At 49.3% G+C, this 19,246-nt stretch overlaps 1 protein-coding gene across 11 annotated transcripts in view; it reads right to left on the reverse strand.

The window, feature by feature from the left end:
- Nucleotides 1-1,101: 1,101 nt before the first annotated feature.
- Nucleotides 1,102-19,246, reverse strand: part of Cln8 (CLN8 transmembrane ER and ERGIC protein) — a 24,085-nt gene continuing 5,940 nt past the window's right edge. The window contains exons 2-6 of one of the 11 annotated variants that reach the window (XR_007343743.1): nucleotides 10,706-11,375; nucleotides 5,085-6,051; nucleotides 3,803-4,378; nucleotides 2,673-2,741; nucleotides 1,102-2,452 (exon numbers count right to left, since the gene is read on the reverse strand). Coding sequence is in view for 1 of the 11 variants with exons in the window: in XM_015504660.2 (XP_015360146.1) it covers nucleotides 5,728-6,051; nucleotides 10,706-11,248 (867 nt within the window). In the remaining 10 variants the exon portion in view is untranslated. Of the gene's footprint in view, nucleotides 2,453-2,672; nucleotides 4,379-4,431; nucleotides 6,052-10,705; nucleotides 11,376-11,487; nucleotides 11,935-19,246 lie in introns of those variants that run through there. The other 10 variants (XR_007343742.1, XR_007343748.1, XR_007343747.1 and 7 more) reach the window with 10 other exon arrangements.

A 19,246-nucleotide genomic window follows, 5' to 3' on the forward strand; every position in this document is an offset into this window, starting at 1 on the left:
TCCAGAGGGCAGAGGAAGGCTTCCTACTGTGTTAGAAAAGGAAAAAAGAGGGCCCTGAAGCGACTTGAGCAGGCCCCACTGCACATGTGGGCATTTGCACAGACAATAATGAACCTAATCTTGGACAAGATGAACCAAGTCAGGGTAGAGGAGGCGCAGAGAGTGGAGCTCTCCTTAGGCTAGAGAGCTGGCCATGGTGAGCACAGCGCAGGGGTGACAGGTGAGTGCCATCTTACTGAGCTCGGTGGAGACCAATCCAGGGCACCAGGGGTCTCCAGGAAACAAAACACTCAAAGCAGTCTCAGCAAGTTATCTGATAATGTGGGAAATAGTGACTGACCAGTGGGGGAGCCAGACAACATCCTAAGTGGGTGACCAGCAGGGGGTACGCAGACAAGTGCCCTGAGCATGATACCCCAGGGAGGACCATATTTACATAGTGCCCTAGACAAACGTATGTAGCTTAAATCCATCCCGTCAAAAGGGATATTCTGTGACATAACAGCTAGTATTCTTCAAAATACCAATGTCATTGAAGACAGGCTGTTCCTGGCCCTTAAGTCGGTCCCCGTGGCAATAAGAGCTGGTGCCTTTGCAGGCATGTGACTTCCTTTTAGCCAAAAGGAGGCTGGAGAGCAGGAAAGGCGGCTCGCGCTCAAGGCTCTTGGCATTTGCCAAGGAAACACACCCTTCCAAGAACACACCCATGCTCACTGGCCAGCCTAGGACATGAGGATAACCAGGGTGGCTAGGGAGACAGGAAGCCCCTGGGAAGGGGAAACTGAGCAGGGTTTCACCATGACTAAGCCAAACTACTAGCTAAAAATCAGAATGTAAAAGTCACTTTTGGCGAGTGAGCTTTTCCCTGAGCTGCACTTTTTCCACGACCACATACTTTGCATCTGAGACAGCTGTGAGCTAAGAGAAAATGCACAGTGGAGTACTGCCAGGGCAGTCTTGCCCCACCCAAGCTTCAGCTCTCTGTACAAAACTTTGTGGGGCCTGAGGTCCTGTCCTCCCTGTGTGTGCAACAAACTCTCTGGGGTGGGCCAAGTTTGCTGAGAAATTCCTTATGACAAAAGAAATTGTAGCCGAGAAGGGCCAAGTTCCAGTTGGAATTTTATATGTCATGTATTATTTTTTATAAACAGCACAGTAAGTATCACAAAAATTACAAAAAGGATTAAAAGTTTTTTGTGCAAACTTTCACCAGGTACTTTTCAGACTAAAAGACCTGACATTTAATACCTTTCTGTAATAACTGAGGATTTTAACTAGGGGTGAATTTTTGGAGTCTTTGGGCTGGTCTGGGGTGGTGGTGTAAACAGTGAAGTAAGGTGAGTGGGGCTTCAGGCAGATTAGAGAGTAGCCGTGAGAGTGCCAAGTACAATCAGAAGGCCAATACATGCCTGAGAAAGGCGTCCACGTGGGGGGTCCAGAGGTGAGGTCAGGGCCCCCTAACCACCTGGGGAGTGCAGAAGGAAGGCCGTGGTCCTGCTTGTGGTACTGGCTTGTTCAGCACTGCAGGGAAGGAGACTGACTCATTAAAAAAAAGAAAATGGAGATTTCTGAATTTTTCACATTATGGCACTAAAATATGACTAGGTAAGCATGTTTTTGCTATCAAAACAGTAATTTGCAGAGTATGTATTAATTACTGAAAGAGGAAAGTTTACTTCAGAAGGAATGGTGACTGAATAAGCTCTCCTAACAAAGCAGACAGTGACTTAGAGACAGAGGCGACTCGAAAGCATTGGCGAGCATCAGCCAAAGCCAGGTTGTTTCTGTTGGTGTGCTCTTAGGTGGAGCCATGCACAGCCGGGCTCCTGGCTCCCTCTTCCTGCAGTACTGGGCCCCCAGGCAGGCCCATGAGGGCCTCAGGCTGTGCGCAGCCTCACAGGAAGGCCAGCGCACTGCACTCCCCATGCAGAGTGGGGTCTGAGGCAGACACGGGCGGCCTCATTTTGAGGGAACCCGAAGAAAAGTCAGCAGCCCAGTGCTCCCCTGTACTCTGACCCCAGAGGGGCAGCTTCTTCCCATCTAGCCTGTCCCAGGTGCCTCTGTCCAGCCCCCTGCTGCTGATCTCCTGGCACCTAAGGCACAGGAGGCAGTGCCAGGGAGACCCGGGCAAGCGGGAGCTGGACTCTGCCGTCCTCTGTGCCTGGGCACCACTCCCAACTCATATGATGTATGTCCAGTCTGAGGCCAAGCAGAGAAAGGCATCCTATGCAACAGGGCACTTCTGACTGGTACTTCTCCAAGCTCGTGCCACTGTTGCTGGGTGGGGCCCACGAAAGCAGCCCACAGCACTCCTGAGGCATGGTGGCGGCCCATGAGCCTGAGGTCCTGCTCTCAGCGTTACTAGGCAGCCCCAGTGTCTCTCCACTTCTTCAATCTGCACGACAGCATCGTGGTGGAGTAAACGCACCGTCTTCAGTAAAACACCTAGGACCTGTCTCACAGAAGAAAGGGTTAGTATGCCGTCAACTTATGGGCTCCCAGTGGGAGAGGCCAACCCCAGCAGACCTCACCCAACCTTGTGCCTGCCGCCGTTTCTCCCCAGTTCCCCCTGGCTGGGCCAGTCCTCAGTGACTACAGTCCTCTGCAGAGAATGTCACCTACAGCCACAGGCCATGGTGGAACACTGCGCGAGGTGAAGCTGGCCACCCTACCTTGGTCGATGTGCCCTTGCCAGATGTTCTGTTGCCCTCTGGGGTTTGCATCTGTTTTCTGACAGGTGCCTGCTGGGCAGACATGTGACAGTCGTTCCCTGCTCGGACACCCACCCAGTCACTGGGTGTCCTCCCAAGCTAGGCATGGCAGCTACTGGAGACGTGCCAGGAGGTCAGGCAGGCACCACCCTGTGAGCCTAGAGCCAGTGACATCTCCTGCGGCAGGGGCATGAGGGTGGCTCTGTTAATAGTACCTGCCACTGTGGGTGCTGAGTGTCAGGCTCTTGCCCTCACCAGAGAATCAGTGCCTGAGAAGGGCTGTGGACCAGCGTAGGCCCTCTGCTATCCTTCCATCCCTTCTGCCACCTGAGGATCTGGCCTGTTCCCTCCGGGGACGTAGCCACAGTGCAAAAGGAGGCTGGGTCCCTATCTGACACTGAACCACAGCTTCTTGACCTTGGACTGTCAGCCTCCAGAACCAGGGCAATCAGTCTGGGATTGTGCTGTCATAGCAGCACAAGGACTGAGACCCACAGGAAGTGCCCACCAGGCTGGGCACCATACCCGAGTCGGCTGGTGCTGACGCACCCAGGAGCAGGCATGGCACGCAGGGGCCGTGTCACCATGCGTAACCACCGCGGCTCCCAGCCTGGAGCTCCCCGGCTGTGCAGTGGAGGCAACGGTACTTCCTGCAGGGCTGCCAGTCAGAGAAAGGGGGACATCACGAGACCCTTGGGTTGAGCTGAAGCATTGCCACCATGAGCAGAGCTACACCAGCTGGGCCACACTTTGGGGAGCGGTGGGACGCTGAGAGGAGCAGGCTTGGTGCTAGATGAGAAGGGGTGGTGGACAGGACAGTCCCCCTCCCTCCTTGTCCCACGTTCTGAGTCATTCAGGCTTCCTGGCATATTTGGTTATCCAACTTTGAAAAAAAAAACCAAAACATGGACACCAAGAAATATTTCCTACCCACCGAGAAAGCACAGTGCCAAGGTGCGGCACCACGGCAAGCCAAAGAGCCAGGCCGGCCCACGGAGTGCGTTCTTCCCACCGTCACCAGGGGAGATTAAAGGCCAACACTGCCCCATCGTGCAGTCTTTCAAGTGACTGCAGAACCCCCTGACTGTTACCTGAAGCCTCCCAGGAAACGCCTGTTCCAACTCCACCAGAGGAAGCCTGAGGCATGAGGCATGGGTCTTGATGGTAGCCAGCGCAGCCACTGAGTGGGCTGGCAGGCTCACACCAGCAGGCTGCTCGCCAGCACTGCCAGTACCACGCCATGTGTCAGGTCCGCTCGTACGCTGGTGGGGGACAGGCACCGTGCGACCTGGAGGGTGCTACCATCCACGGGGCAACAAAGGCACAGGCTACTGGGTCCCAACATTCCAAAGCCTTGTGCTCCTCACTGACAAGCCCCTACTCAGAAAGGAGCCACGCGTGCAGGACACCCCCTGAGTGGGTAGGCTGGCGGTCCCATCCACCAAGAAAGAGGGCGTCAAGTGTGGACCCCTGAGGAGGACAGACTCCCAGTGAAGTACAGACACCAGTTCAGCCCAGTGCTTGAAAGTGCTTCTCGAGCACATGAGGTTTGACCGTCACATTTGTTTCCAAGACAACATATCACCAGGTGTGCAAATACTACCTGGGTACAGCGTGGTAAAAGCCAGGTGCATTGGAGACCCCTTCTCAAGAGCTGGTTGCAGGTCCTGGTCAGTGAGGGAAGTTCACTTTAAGAGACGGGAACTGACATTCATTCGGGTTCTGTAAACATCAGTCACTTTATTAAACTTCTGCCCAGTGGAAAACCACCAGCTTATGCTGGTTCCATGGGACAGGGCAGAACGGAGCAGCCATCGGGAGCAACAGGGTTCTTAGTTAAGGATCTTAGCAGGGACATAGCTTAAATACTTTTAGGATGAGATAAATAGGCATATATCTTGATCTAAATACAATCAATAAAGTTAAAGCACCAGTCATCAAAATACACTATCCCAAGAGTTCCATGGTGCAAACAAGCAGGGTCACATGATTTTAAGAGCAATAAAAACATATTTTCTGCAAGCACTTATTCAAAGGTGCTTTGATAAAAATACACTTTCACTTTTAATTATGTACTTATGGGGAATAAAATGTTTGTAGGTCTGTCAACACTGCTAAGTTGGTGTGCAGATTCTACCTGGGTACAGCATGGTAAAAGCCAGGTGCATTGGGGACCCCTTCTCAAGAGCTGGTTGCAGGTCTGCCCAGGGCCACTAGGGTCAACCACACATCTCAGGGAAGAAGTCCTCAATAACTTGCCTTAAAGTCCACAAACATCAATCAAGGATCCAGGGTCTGGCCTGGGTACCTACAGGCCACCATCAAGTAAAAACGGCTCTGAAATCCAGACACATCTGCTTGCTGAACACTTACCTTATTCTGTCAATTGGGAAATACAATGTCAATAAAAATCATTTAAAAATCTTTCTTGATTAAAAAAAAAAAAGTGGAAGTTTTTATAACTTGCACTCCCGTCAGGGCAGGTGGCATCCTGGGTGGCAGTCTCCTACCCAGGGCCACCGCAACGGCTCCACTGCCACTAGGTGGTACCATTACACACCAGCTTTAAAAGGCCATACACTGGGACTTCCTTAGGCCAATCCTTTCCAACTAAAGGAAAATGTCTTTGGAATAATACACACAGAATGTGAGCCTGCGGCTAAGAGGAGTCAACGCAGCCCGGAGCACACCCGCTAGGAGCACTGCAACGAGCACTCCCCAGCCGGCAGTGTGCCTGCCACCAGGGCTCCTCCTCCGAGCTAACTGCCTGCAGGAACAAGCCAGAGGAGTCCAGGAAGTCACAGTGGCAAAGATCTGCTCCGGAAGGTGAAGGAGGCCTCGTAATACTCTGTGGCTACTTCAGAATTAATACTAGTGACTAGAAAGCCAGGGTTTCACTTAGCGCTACACAGATAGTCAAGACCTTATTTGTTACAAAAGTCACTGTTCTCGGAGCTGTGGAACCCATGTGCTGCATCCACAGACACAGTGGCCCACCTGGTCCCGACTACGGCCACTATGGCTTCTTCTTCTGCAGCACCTGACCATTGGTCCTCTCTGGCCGGCTGCTCTTGGTCTCAGGCTGTGCAAAGTTCCAATCCACTGGATTGAGAAGCTGCTGGGTCTTCTTGTGGGTCCAATATGGATTAATGATGAGTGTGAGCAGGGCCAGCCCAACAAGGAACAGTGCGAAATGAGGCAGGTACAGGCTGCTGACGAGGCGTCCCCAGTGCCAGAAGCACACCCACCACATGTGGTAGGTGAGGACCATGCGACAGTGAAACATGTGGATCATCAGCCACTGGTTGAGCTTCCAGAACAGCGTCTCGGACCAGCCGGCCTGCGGACCAACAAACGAGTGTCAGCATGCAGCCAGCCAGCCTGCTCACACCTAAGGAGGCCTCGTCCTCTGCCAGCAGCGGGCTTTCTGGCCAGGGCTCCATGCTCCCTGCATTTCACTCTCAGAGCACCTGGCTCTGAACCCGAGCGCCTGAGCCCTGGTGAGCCCTGCTGGCACCTCACCTGCCAGCCTTGTCACTCTTGATTTCTGCTCCCTGAAGCTTTGCTTTACCTTGAACTTGCACACATTGGGAAAATCAGCTCTGCTTATGTAGCAACAGCAGAAGATAGATGCCATCAAGCCCTGCACCTTGACTCAGGAAAAGAACCTTCTAGAACAGAGAAGCTCAGGGTAAAATGCAGGTCCTGGTTCACTTTTCTTTGTTTGTTTGGTACTGGGGATTGAACCCGGGGGGTAACTACTGAGCCACACCCCCAATCCCCAGCCATTTTTATATTTTATTTAGAGACAGGGTCTTGTTTAGTTGCTTAGGGCCTTGCTAAGTTGCTGAGGTTGGCTTTGAACTTGTGATCCTCCTGCCTCAGCCTCCTGAGATGCTGGGATTACAGGCATGTACCTCTGCACCTGGCTCTGGTTCAATTCTTAATATTTCAACGTCATGAGTCCTTGGACACAGGCCAAAATGGACTTGCCTTAACTATGCTGAGTGACCACTGAAGCTAGTTCCAGCGTAACTACTGGGCCTGACCCATGAGACCAGGAACACAAGGGGCAGGGCCCTGCCTGATGCAGACCAAGGTACTTCCTGGCACCAGCTCCTTCCCAGGACTGGGATACTGTCCTGCACTTGCAAAAGGACATCAGCAGCAGGAGCAGCCACACTGGATGCAGGGCAAGCGAGAGAGACAGGCAGGGCCAACCTCTGAGACACGTCACTTCAACCTCCGCAGTCACTGAATCAACAAGACAGGTATGCTGCTCTCACGCTGGCCTGAAAGTGTGCACACCACACTGGCAAAAACCAGGGGACGGGATCAAGACACAAGGAATTATCTTGGTGATACACAGGAAAAATAGACAAAGAACTTATGTTTTATTCCAAACATTGTGAATGTGCTCCTGAGAAGGCAGCAGATCAGACACACCTGCTCTTCTTCACACTAGACAATGCACAGGGAACCTGCATGTGGAGCAGCCTGGGCTTACATACCAGTGTGTGCACGTGGCCATAATCCTAGAGGTTCACAGGCTGAGGCAGAGAGATGAGTTCAAAGCCACCCCTGGCAACATAGTGAGTACCTGTCTCAAAATAAAAAACTGCAAAAGGGCTGTGGCTCAGTGATTGGTTAAGTGTCTTGGGTTCAACTCACTTCTTTGGCATCCTGGGCTGTGGTGTGGAAGTTCGTGTCCCAAAGACCGAGTCCTGAGGCTCATTCATTACGGATTCTAACCACATCTAGACCCAGCCCTAGGCATGAGCCACCCTGTGAGCCTGGCAAGGCCACCTAAGTCAGGCTGGCCTCTTGTTTTGATTTATATCCTTTAGCCCTGTCAAGTCAGACTCAAAGATGGGAAATTCCAGGATCCGGACGCCCCACTCTGCAACAATCCACGAGCTTTATTAGGAGCTCAAAAGAAGTTGGATGTTTTAAACACAGCCTTCACTTATAACACTTAGTATCTGAAACAGGACAGTAAAAAAGCAGAGCCCCGGGTCATACCGACCCTCAGCTGCATTAACTCAGGAGGCGCACTTCTGGGGTGGGTCTGCTGGCCATGTGCAGTCAACTGGAGGAGGGCAAGAAGTAAATGCTCGTCTCCGTCCTGCACAAACTGCACCCTCAACACCAACCCCAACAGTCTCTCACTAGTGGTCACTCCACCTGTGACAGTGTCCCCGAGGTGCTGAGGGCTCCCGGGCTGGCCCCACCACACCTGAGGAGCAAGCACCTGCAGAAGCCCCTCGCTGGGAGGCAGGCCCTCCAGGAGGTGCAGGCCACTCCCGTCTTCGGCTGGAGGGACAGGATGTGGGGAGCCCAGCCAGCCCCAGCCCTGACTTCCTGAGGAATGCAGACAGGAAGACCTCCATGTCTGTCTGCCTTCCTCTCCTTTCCTCGCCATCCCCTTCCTTTCTCCTGTTTTTCCTCCCACATTTTTTTGGTGTGTTATTGTGAGATCTGCTGTGACACATCCGTCCATGCACACAACGTGACAATATAGTTGGCCAATATTACTCTCCAGCACGTCTCCTTCCCTCCTCGCCTCCCACTCCTTGCCCCTTTTCCTCTATGGACCTCTCTTTGACCTTTAGGGGACACTCCCACCTTTGTTTTCTCCATATGTAAGAGGAAACACATGACCCTTCACCTTGAGTCTGACTTATTTCACTTAACGTGATGGTCTTTAGTTCCATTCATTTTTCCTGCAAATGCCATAATTTCATTTTTCCTATGGCTGAATAAAACACAGTTGTGTATATACACCATATTTTCTTTTTCCATTCTTCCCTTGATGGCCACCTGGGCTGGTTCCATAGTTTGGCTATTGTGAATTGTGCTGCTATAAACATGGGTATGCCTGTGTCACTAGAGTACAATGACTTTAATTCTTCAGGTTAAATACCAAGAAGTAGGATAGCTGGATCATACGGTGGTTCCATGCCTACACTTGTGAGAGGCCTCCATACCGATTTCCATATTGGTCATATTGATTTGCATTTCCCTAATTGCTAATGATGTTCAACATTTTTTCACGTATTTGTTGTTCTTTGTATTTCTTCTTTTGAGAAGTATCTATTTAGTTCATTTGCCCATTTATTACTTGAGTTATTTGATATGTTGGGTGTAAAGTTTTTTGAGCACTTTAGATATTCTAGATATTAATCCTCTCCCAGATGAGTAGGTAGCAAAATTTTTCTCCTATTCTGTGGGTTCTCTCTTCACATTGTTAATTGCTTCCTTTGTTATACAGAAGTTTTTTAATTGATGCTGTCCTATTTATTAACTCTGGGCATTATTTCCTGAGCTTAAGAGGTTTCTCTCTCTTTTTAAAAATTTTTCAATAAAAAAAATTAAAATGTAAGACATTTGTAAACTCGTTTTCAAAACACATGCATTATCACAAGCCCAGCATCGTGACCTTAGTTCAGTGACACTGTACATCTGTGAGCAAGCATTCCCAAGAACACCATGCTCTGCATAGCAGGGCTGCTTTTGAGACCCTGCTTTTCAGTGCAAGAGGAATAGGTGGGCAGAGAGCTGGCCAAGGCCCCCCTTGCACATATTCCTTCATCCTCAGGATGCCTATGCTGGTACCCATGCCAAGTCAGGGGCAGGGAATTCACAGAGAAAACTAAATCTCCACATAACATGGGCAGGTGCTGATAGAGCCCCAGGTCCCAGAATTTCACCTAAGATGGTCCCACACTTACCAGCTGCTACATATCCACTCTAGAGGCTGGCACAGCACCCAGGGGTGGGTGGATGTGTAGTGACTTTTAGTGTGATCATGGCTCCCACCTTCCTCTCTGGTGAAGCCCACCCAATCGCTCCTGCCACAGACAAGCATGCAACCTCAAACCTCGCCCCTCAGGGATCCCTGCAGCTCCTCATTAGCCTTCTAATGGTGGGAACTGTTTGTCTCCAGTGGCTGCAGGGGACACTCGGTACTGTGGGCTGTGGTACCCACCTCATGCATCTTCACTGCACATGCCTCAGAAGGGGCCGTGACCCTGAACACTCCTGTCACCTAAAGACATAACCAGCTATCGCCCAAATGGGGTCATGGCAAATGCAGGTCCTAGCACAAGGCTGGGCACACAGCTGGGTCTCCAAAAGTGCGTGTTGTGCTGCTGGCTCTCCTATGACACAACAGGCCTACATCCAGTAGATCCTGAAGTACACAGCTGGTGCTGCACAAACGCTTGTCACACCAACTAGGTGACACACCATGCCATCACCCACTGGCTCTGAAGGCTGGAACAACATTTTTATACTCATTCATTTCCCTTCACAAAGCTTACCTACCACAGTGTTCTGATTGAGAAATGCTCCAAAATATGACCTATATGTCTGAATTATTAAACACTAGTGGTATTTCAAGTTCTGTATAAAATACTCTGTGAACAAGGTAATATAAAAGATTGCAAGATTCTTACCAAAAAAATTGTCAAAAAGGATTTAACATGAAGATAATTTTGACACCAAAATGAGAATCCTCACCATGTACAGAAGACACACATTAAAAATATGCGTCTTCTAAACAAAAGGGAAAATCTGGGTAAGTCTCCACACTAGGGGCCAAGTCTGGCCACTTGTGAACACCCTGTGGGCACCACGTGGCCTGGGATCAGCATGGTCATCTGAGCCAGGGCGAGTGAGAACTAAAAAGCAATAAGGATATATGTGTACACATAGGTATTACTTCAAAATTTTTTTTAAGCATTGAAAGAAAAAAAAGCATGTTTTCAAAAAGAAAGCAAAGTATCTTAAGGAGCAATAAGTATGAAAAGCTTAAAATCAAGAAATCAATAGTAAAATTGAAGCTAATAAAATTCGACTACATGAGCTTCTTCCTGCATGGGTGGGCTGTGGTCCTGCTGCCGATGGGTCCACAGTGCTCAGCCAGAGGTTAAATGTTCAAGGCACCTTGTCCAGCATCCTCTGCAGTAACCACCTCCCATAGATATGCTTACCTTTAAGAGCATCCAGGAAATGCAGGTAAAGGGGGTGCTCATCTCCAGCAGCAATGTGGTCATCGCTAGGTAGTGGCCAGCTCTGAGATTGATCGCTGAGCCTAGAAATCCAAGAAAGGCAAAGAGGTGGTGCACAACCAGGAACAAGTCAAAGGTACGGAAGAACATGTTGGACAGGTGAACGGCCACATTTTCAAAGAAGAAGAACCCTGTGGCTGTGGTGATGTGGAACCAGCACCAGTTTTGCTGGCCAAGCGCTTTGTCGGCTTGAAGCACAGGGTCCCACAGCAGAGCCCACAGGCCCGCAGCTGAGCTCTGGACGCCAAAGACAGCCCGCGTGGCTGCCAGGTCCCAGAAGACCTTCTCTCTGGCCCCTAGAGAACGGTAAGTGGCGTTGAGGGAGGACGACAGCTGGTGGCAGGCCACAAAGACACCCAGGTAGAAGACAAAGCCTGCGACCACCAGTGTGGAGCGGATCTCCCAGGAAGCATAGTCCAGGTCAAAAACGCTGTTGGATGTGCCCCCTTCGCTCACAGGAGTCATTGTCCCAAACCGTACACCAGAGTAGTCCTGGGGCCAAGGACGTCTGGGGGCTGCTGGGCCCTGTGCTGTGACTTGTGGAAGGAGACAGTGCAGCTTGCGCTGGGATCTTCATGTATCCGCCTTTGATCTGAAGAAGAGAATGCACCGTATGTTGACTTTACCAAAGGATGCATCATTGCCCCAGCAACACACACTCAGAAATACTTCTTTAATTCTGTCTCCTACTCCTATGCACTTACAAAGACCACAACATTGCACGATCACTCCCATGGGCAGTACAGGAGAGTGAGCAAAAAATGAACTCTGGATGGAGCGGCACACCCGTAAACGTGAACGGGCAGGAACACTGGAACCCAATCGCACTGGACTGCACACTTCCTGCGGATTCCACAGGCAAATAAAGGCAGCCTGTCCATCAGGTAGATGAGTCACAGTCCACAGGAAGAACATCTAGGTTACCCTGTAATAGTTTTAAAGACTTTACTTCCAGAACCTGAGAGAACATTGTCTTGGTGCTCCAGTTTGTTTTGTGAAGCTGTGTATGAAGCTACACATGTCCTATTTCAAAAATTCACTTTCTCCTATTAACAGTGGCTGAAGGCAGAGGAGATACTCTGAACCATATCAATGTATTTATCTACTCAAAAAACACATTCATCTGGGTGTGGTGGTACATACCACTGATAACAACTACGGGGGTGGGGGGTGGGGGTGGGGCCAGAGGCAAGAGGACTGCAAGTTTGAAGCCAGTCTGGGCAATTTAGTGAAACCTTGTCTCCAAAGAAAATAAAAAGGGATGGTGTGTTACTCAGCAGAGAGCACTTGCCAAGCATGTGAGGCCCTGGGTTCAACCCCCAGTACTGCAAACAAAAAACAAGTTAAAATAAAGCAATAACTGTCCTCTGCAGCAACGTAAAAGTATAAGTTCATTCGTTCCCTGTACTTTCTGTATTTCTGGTTTTTTACTACCATTTCCTATTCTAACTTAAGTCTGATAAACTTGGACATCACACAGTACAGGCCCCACATTCCACTTCCAACAGACCCAAGAACTCCCTGCCTCCATGCTGGGAGGTAGCCATCTCATTTGTCCCACTGTCAACAGCAAGAGCTTGTTCTAGGAACCTGTGTTCCCATTCCTCATGTTATTTCCTTGGTTAAGGCACTGGTGGCGCTTCCCAAAGCCAGTGGGGTATGTCTGCCCAGGACCTACAGGAGTCTTCAGGAATAACCCACCTACCCCTCTGGACTCCATTCCCAACATCCCCTCATCTCACCCCATGCTAGAACCTTCCAGTTCTCCGAAACATCACATTCTCCTTGACTGGGACTCTGAAGTGCTGAGACCCCCTGCTGCCTGCACTAAAGGCATTTGTTCCAGACATCTTCCAGGCTAGAGGAAGTGCCTCCACTGTAAGCTCCTGAAGCACCTTCTATTTTCTCCACTCCTACACCCCAAATGCACTCTAATGGCTCAATCCAACCTCCACCAGACAGGCTCTCTGAGGGCACAGCTCATACCTGCCTGTCCATTGTTTTATATTCTGCTGGCTGATGCAATGTCTGATACACAGCAGGTATTCCTGAAATATCTGCTGACTACACAGATTGTAAATTGTGCTCAAGTGGTCAAATTTACCTAAGATTGGACCTATTTTATGAAACTGGAAAAACCAGTCTCGGGTTTCTCAGAAGTGAAGAAACCACTCTGCTTCCTGACCATGATGTCCTGAGCTGCTTTCCTCTGCCATAATATTCAACCTCACCTTGGACCCAAATCTATGGAGTCAGCTGTCTGTGGACTGAAACCTCTGAAACTGTGTGAAATAATTTTTTTCTTTCTCTAAAAGTGTTCTTGTCAGGGCTTTTGGTCACAGCAATGATAAAGCTGACTGAAACAGAAATCGGTACATAGAGTGGGGTCCCTGTTGGGACCAACCTGACCATCTGGTTCAGAAGAATTTGGAGCTGATTTGTGGGGGGAAAATTTTTGAAAAGTTCAGCAGTGAAAACTGGAGAAGCTTTAGAATGTTGTAACTGGAGCTTAATGAGCCACTCATGGGAGGTCAAAAAACCAGAATGCAAACAGGACTATGGACAGTAAAGACTAGGCTCATGAGGGTTCATAAGAGGACTCTATTGGAAATTGGACTAGCAGGCATTTGTGTTATGTTCTGGCTTGGAAGTCATTTACATTTTGCCCATGTCCTGAGATTTTCTGTGAGCCTAAATTTAAAGGTGATGGACTTCTTAATGGGACACAGGAAATTTTGAGGCAGCACAGCAGTCAGGTAGTGGCATGGAGAGTGCTGGTAGCTTTTAACCAAGTTTACTGTGATGACCAGGAGCAGAACAGAAAAATTTCAAAAACTTGAAGTTTGGCCAGAAAACTGCAAGTAAAACTGTGTCCAAGGAAGGTATGGTTGGTAAAGTGATTAGGGCTACTAAAGAAATGCTAAATGCTTTACCCAGAACCATAGGAAAGATGGCTTGATGGCATCTCGGGAGTTGGCAAGACCATACCTATCTCAGGCTCAAGAATGTAACAGAATTCCATTGAGAGGAGACCATGGGGGCACTCTGCTTGCACAGAGGAGCCTAACAAGTTGTTTCACCAAGTATAGCTGCCCAGGCATTTAGAGGTTGGTGCAACTGTGGTCCCAGGAGGCTTGGCTACTGCTTGAGATGGTGTCAGACCTTGGCATAAATCACACGGTACTGGTTCTACAGGAATGCAGGATGGGTTAGGGGGTCATGAAGGCTTCCACTGAGAGGCCAGGAAAAGTATAGTAGAGTTGGAGTCCCTGTGGGTTGCCCCTGAGAGAGCAATACATGGAGATGTGAAAAGGAAGCCAAAGCTGCAGTAGAGACACCTCCACCCCAAGAGAGGCCAGTAATGTGAGACATAAGCCAACAAAAGTTGTAGGAATTAAAAAGAAAGAAGCCAACAGAGAAACCACAACCAGCAAGGTCACAAGGTAGAGCTACACCAGCCCTTTAGAGAGAACATCATGAGGCCATGTGCCCCAGATGCTAGACATGGAGCTAGACTTGTTTGCCCAATTGGATTTCAGTCTTGCTTTGGTCCCATTTCTTCTTTCTAAACCCCTATTTCTCCCTTGTGGAATGGAAATGTTACTCTGTGCCATTATATATCCGATATAACAGGACTTTAACTTGGACTTTTGGGTAATGCTGGAACCAGGACGGAATGTTGGATTTACACTGGGTGTCCCCCAATGCTTGTGTGTAAGTCCATGCACACAAGAAAGCTTAGAGGCAAAATGACTGAATTATGAGAGTTTTTAACCGAATCAGTACATTAACTGGGGTGACTGTAGGCAGGTGGGGAGCGGCTGGAGGTGGGTCACTAGGGTGTGTCTTTGTGGTTTATACTTTTCCCCTGGTGAGTGAAATTCTGTCTGCTGTTTGCCATGTCTCGAGTGGCTTTCCTCTGCCATGATATTCACTTGAGGCCCAGAGCTATGGAGTTGGCAGTCTATGGACTGAGACCTCTGAAACCATGAAGACCAAATAAACTTTTTCTTCTCTTAACAAGGAAAAACAAAACAAAACTGAAGGACCTGTGAGGCTACCTACTCCAGCCCTTTGTTTATAAAACAGGCACATGAAATCGGCCACCCACAGGAGCCTCTGCAGCAAGGATGCAGTCTCACCTGGCACTTCCTCAGGGTCAGGAGTGAAGAGCAGGATCCCCCCCGGGGCTGTTCCCCAGTGCTCTGGGAGGGCCTCCAGATGACAACCATGAGTAGGCAGGCTGGCACCACCAGGAACACTACACTAGCCGTCTAGGGCAATTCCTGGAAAAACATCCTAGGCCACACCCCTGATGACACCAAAAGCCCCAGCGCACATGAGCCCATGCCCACTGCGAGTTCTGGGGTTTATTACAAATGCCAGAAGAAACCCCTGGAACTATTAACTCCTGGATTTGAAGGTGGTCATATAGTCAGAGGCAAGACCCCAGAGACGTGTGTTCTTTCAACTTTAATACAGGTCATGTTGTGTGAACAAAACTCTTTGAGTTGGAGGAGAAAAGACCACTAGCACTCACATCTCTTCTGGAATTCAGATGGCTCCATGTTGTTCCACCCCTAGTACCTTCTTGGGGTATGTGGACTCTGATGGATGATGGCCAGAAGGCTATTCTGTCCCAAACCAACACTTCATGGCTCATGCCTCTGATTGTGTTATGGTAAGAATCCAGTGGACTTACACATCTCCAAATTTAACAATGAACCAAGAGACTGACCAGAGACCTGGGCCCTGGTGTGGTCTGTACTTTCTGACCCATTGACATTACAGGTGCAGACCTGCTTCAAGCCAAATCCAGAGCTGTGGGAGGAGACAAACCTTAATCAGACCCTTAATCTCAACACGGAACTGCAGCCCACTAAGAGTTATACTGCACAAAACTGAACTGCTGAAACATACTTATCCTAAAATGACTGCTTGTGCTTTTCCCCGAGTCAGTCATGAGATCGGGGCTACAGTTCCCATTCTGCCATGATTGCATCAACATGCTCTGGGCCAATCTACCCAGCTTCATGGGGCCTCTGCTTGGCATGGGTGGGTCCCCAATCCAAAAAGTTCTGCCTGCATCCACCTTGTGATGTGATGGGTACCAGTGCTGTTTCAGGAAGGTTCTGAGTAGGTCAGATTGGAAGGGACCCCAGGACACCAGCACTAGATCAAGAACAGCCCAGTCTAGTGGGTTCTCATCTTGGTTTTGCTAACCAAAAGCTAAAAAATAAGCTGGGCTACGCACAAGCCATAATCCCAGCTGCTCAGAAAGCTAAGGCAGGAAGATATCAAGTTCAAAGCCAGCCTGGCAATTTAATGAGACTCTGTCTCAAGATTAAAAGTAGAGATAGAATGCTTGCCTAGCATACAGAAGGTCCTGAATTTGATCCCCAATACCACATACACACACAAAAAAAGAAGCTAATAAAATAAATTTCTCTCTTAACCACATTAAGCCCAAGTGTCTAAATATGAGAGGAAGAAATATACAGAAGTACAGAATAGTAAAGGGCTGAAGCATCTACCATGTGCCAGGCACATTTGGCTGGTTCATTTAATTTTTAACTGCAGAGACAAAATGGTTCCCAGGTATTCTGGGCACCTTTTTGGAAACAGGACCATATCTAAAGGAAGAACTGCATACAGATCAAGCAGGCAGGCCAGAGTTGAGACCCAGCAGGCCCTGCGGGAAGGCCCAGGCAAGGTACCAGTTACATACGGAAACAGCAGATCATAAACACCAGAGCATCGCCAATTCCCTCACCTGATTCAATGCTCAGACCTCCTGGTTACGCATGCCCCCACAGCAGTGTGCAGAGAGCCCCTGGGCAAGCCTGTGCATTGGTCTCCCAGTGCCATTCAGCATCCTCCAGCTGAGAAGGCAGAAACTGCCTGAGTTGTACTCAACTGCCTGAGCCTGAGGGTAGAAGGCCAATGCCCCACCACCTCCGCCCCTGCACTGCAGGGTCCCAGGATTAGCTGGTCAGCCTTCCCAAGAATCCTGCAGAGCCCTGAAAGCTGCTGTGAGGCATCTCAGCGGGACAGCTGCAACTCATCCTGAGTCACCAGGTGGGAGCCCAGAGAGGTTCTGTTGGGCCTTTGTCTGGTGGGCAGCACAGACGGCTAGGTGACAAGCTCTAGTTCTCCTTCTGCATATACTTATACTCCCTGGCCTGACCACTTCCCTCTCACCTGAGGCAAAAAAGGCTGCTGGGGTCACCACTGTTCCCCCTGCACTCCTGCCTCCCATCAGCCCCGAGTGAGGCCTAAAGTGTGCTGCACAGCTGGCGTCACTGTGGCCTCTAGGGCTGCAACCAAGTCCTCCCGTTCTCTACTCAGCCCTTTGGCCTCACTGGTGGAGGCAGAGCTGGGAGAGAAGGGAGCCTGAAAGTGCTGCCACATCAGGACCAGCCTAAAGCCCCATCTCTGAAGATCTCTGCTTTCTTTGGGAAAACGTTTCTCCAACCCTGTTCTTATTCTTTCTCTGATAAGGTTCAGTTGTTCTACTTCAGTGAATGTTGCATCTAAAAAAGTTTGAATACAAATTAATAAGAGTGCCAGTCCTAGGGGCTGGGGATGTGGCTCAAGCGGTAGTGCTCGCCTGGCATGTGTGCGGCCCGGGTTCGATCCTCAGCACCATGTACAAACAAAGATATTGTGTCTGCCGAAAACTAAAAAATAAATATTAAAAAAAAAATTCTCTCTCACTCTCTTAAAAAAAAAAAAAGAGAGAGAGTGCCAGTCCTGTGCTGCCATGTAACCAGGTAGCCTTGTCACCAGGAGCTGGGATACAGCAGTCACAGGACCTTTCATCTCTGCCTGCCCCTAATCTGAAGACAGCTCCTGCTCATGGAGGATGCCAGCATTTTGTGTTTAAGGTAGTTCATCCAAGCCACTCGCAGTGGTGCACGCCTGCAATCCCAGCAGCTCCGGAGGCTGAGGCAGGAGGATAGTGAGTTCAAAGCCAGCCTCAGCAACCGTGAGGCACTAAGCAACTCAGCGAGACCCTGTCTCTAAATAAAAAACAAAATAGGACTGGGGATGTGCCCCTGAGTTCAATCCCCAGTAACCGCCCCCACCCCCTGCCAAAAAAAGTCGTTTATCCAAAACTTGGAAATGAAGTCAAAGAGGGAAAACTTTTTTGCCAAGCCAAATCACTGTTTCAGAAAACCTTCAGGATCTCTTGACTTTTAGGAAAACTAAACACACTTATCAACCACTGATCATGACCAGACAGTCACAATCTGCAACATCGGGGTTAACCTACAGAACACTGATAAGGTTAGTCAAGTTTCCTTTCCACCCAGGATGAAGAATAATCCCAAAGGCTGGGTTTCATTATACAGTGATACCAATTCTGTAACCAACCCAGCAACCATTTTTTGGTATTCCTTTTATTCACTCACTACAAAAATCCTACTTCTGCATATTATCTGTGAACCAGCATCGTCATCCTTGTAGGTCCTTTATTAATGAGCTAAATAACAATGGCATGAGCTGTTTGCATGAGAATTATACTTCTAATATTTTGAGAATCACACATGGGCAGTGGATAAAATATTTTTCCCAAAATCAAAAGAAATACATGCTATTTTAAAAATATAAACAAGCATGAAAACACAGAAATAAAACCTTGTAATCCTCCTACTTGGCTCTAAGCACTATTGCAAGTTTTTGCTACCTGTTGGGTCAATCTTTTTTCTAGATACACATCCCCCCCCCCACCCGGCTTTTCTTAAAAAAGGATAAAAGTATATAAGCTACCTGTTTCTTTTCTTTAGTGATGTGTTATCACATTTACCCTGCTAATCCTCTTCCAGGTACTTGTGTGTGGCTGCAGAGACCTATCTTAGGGATGTGCTCCCAATGCCCCAAGGTTTTACCAGTTTCTACCATAAAACATTCCCTAGTGAACCTGTCGGAGGCCACCCAGAGAACCTGCTGTTTTAGCTCTTTTCAAGGAGACTGAATGCTCAGGGAGATCTTCATAACAGAAAGGGCTTAGAAGAAGAGAGTCAGTTCATCACTGTTTCCATAGCAACTAGGGTCTGGGGGCCAGGGACAGCAGGCTAGTGCTGTTCCTGGAAGGTTCAAACTTTTCACAATTCCTGAAAAGTTTAAGTAAAATACAAAATATGGAAAGGAGATAAGCAGTAAATGGATGGTGGCAGATCACACAGAAGGTGAAGTCAAACTGCTTCAGCAACTGCCACCTCTCCCCAGTCACTGGAGAGTCTACAAGGACTCAGGTGGTCACCCCGAGGTGACTCAGCCAAGTCCCAACTCTGTCTCCTCCTCTCCTACTGGGACCTACCAGAGCCCTCCCACACGGTGGCGACCCAGCCCTCGGCGCCCCTCGCTGTCCCTCGCACCCCGTGAGGACACGGCCCACGGCGCCCCTCGCTGTCCCTCGCACCCCGTGAGGACACGGCCCACGGCGCCCCTCGCTGCCCC

This window comes from Marmota marmota, unplaced genomic scaffold, assembly GCF_001458135.2.
Source record: "Marmota marmota marmota unplaced genomic scaffold, marMar, whole genome shotgun sequence".
NCBI classification, from domain to species: domain Eukaryota; kingdom Metazoa; phylum Chordata; class Mammalia; order Rodentia; family Sciuridae; genus Marmota; species Marmota marmota.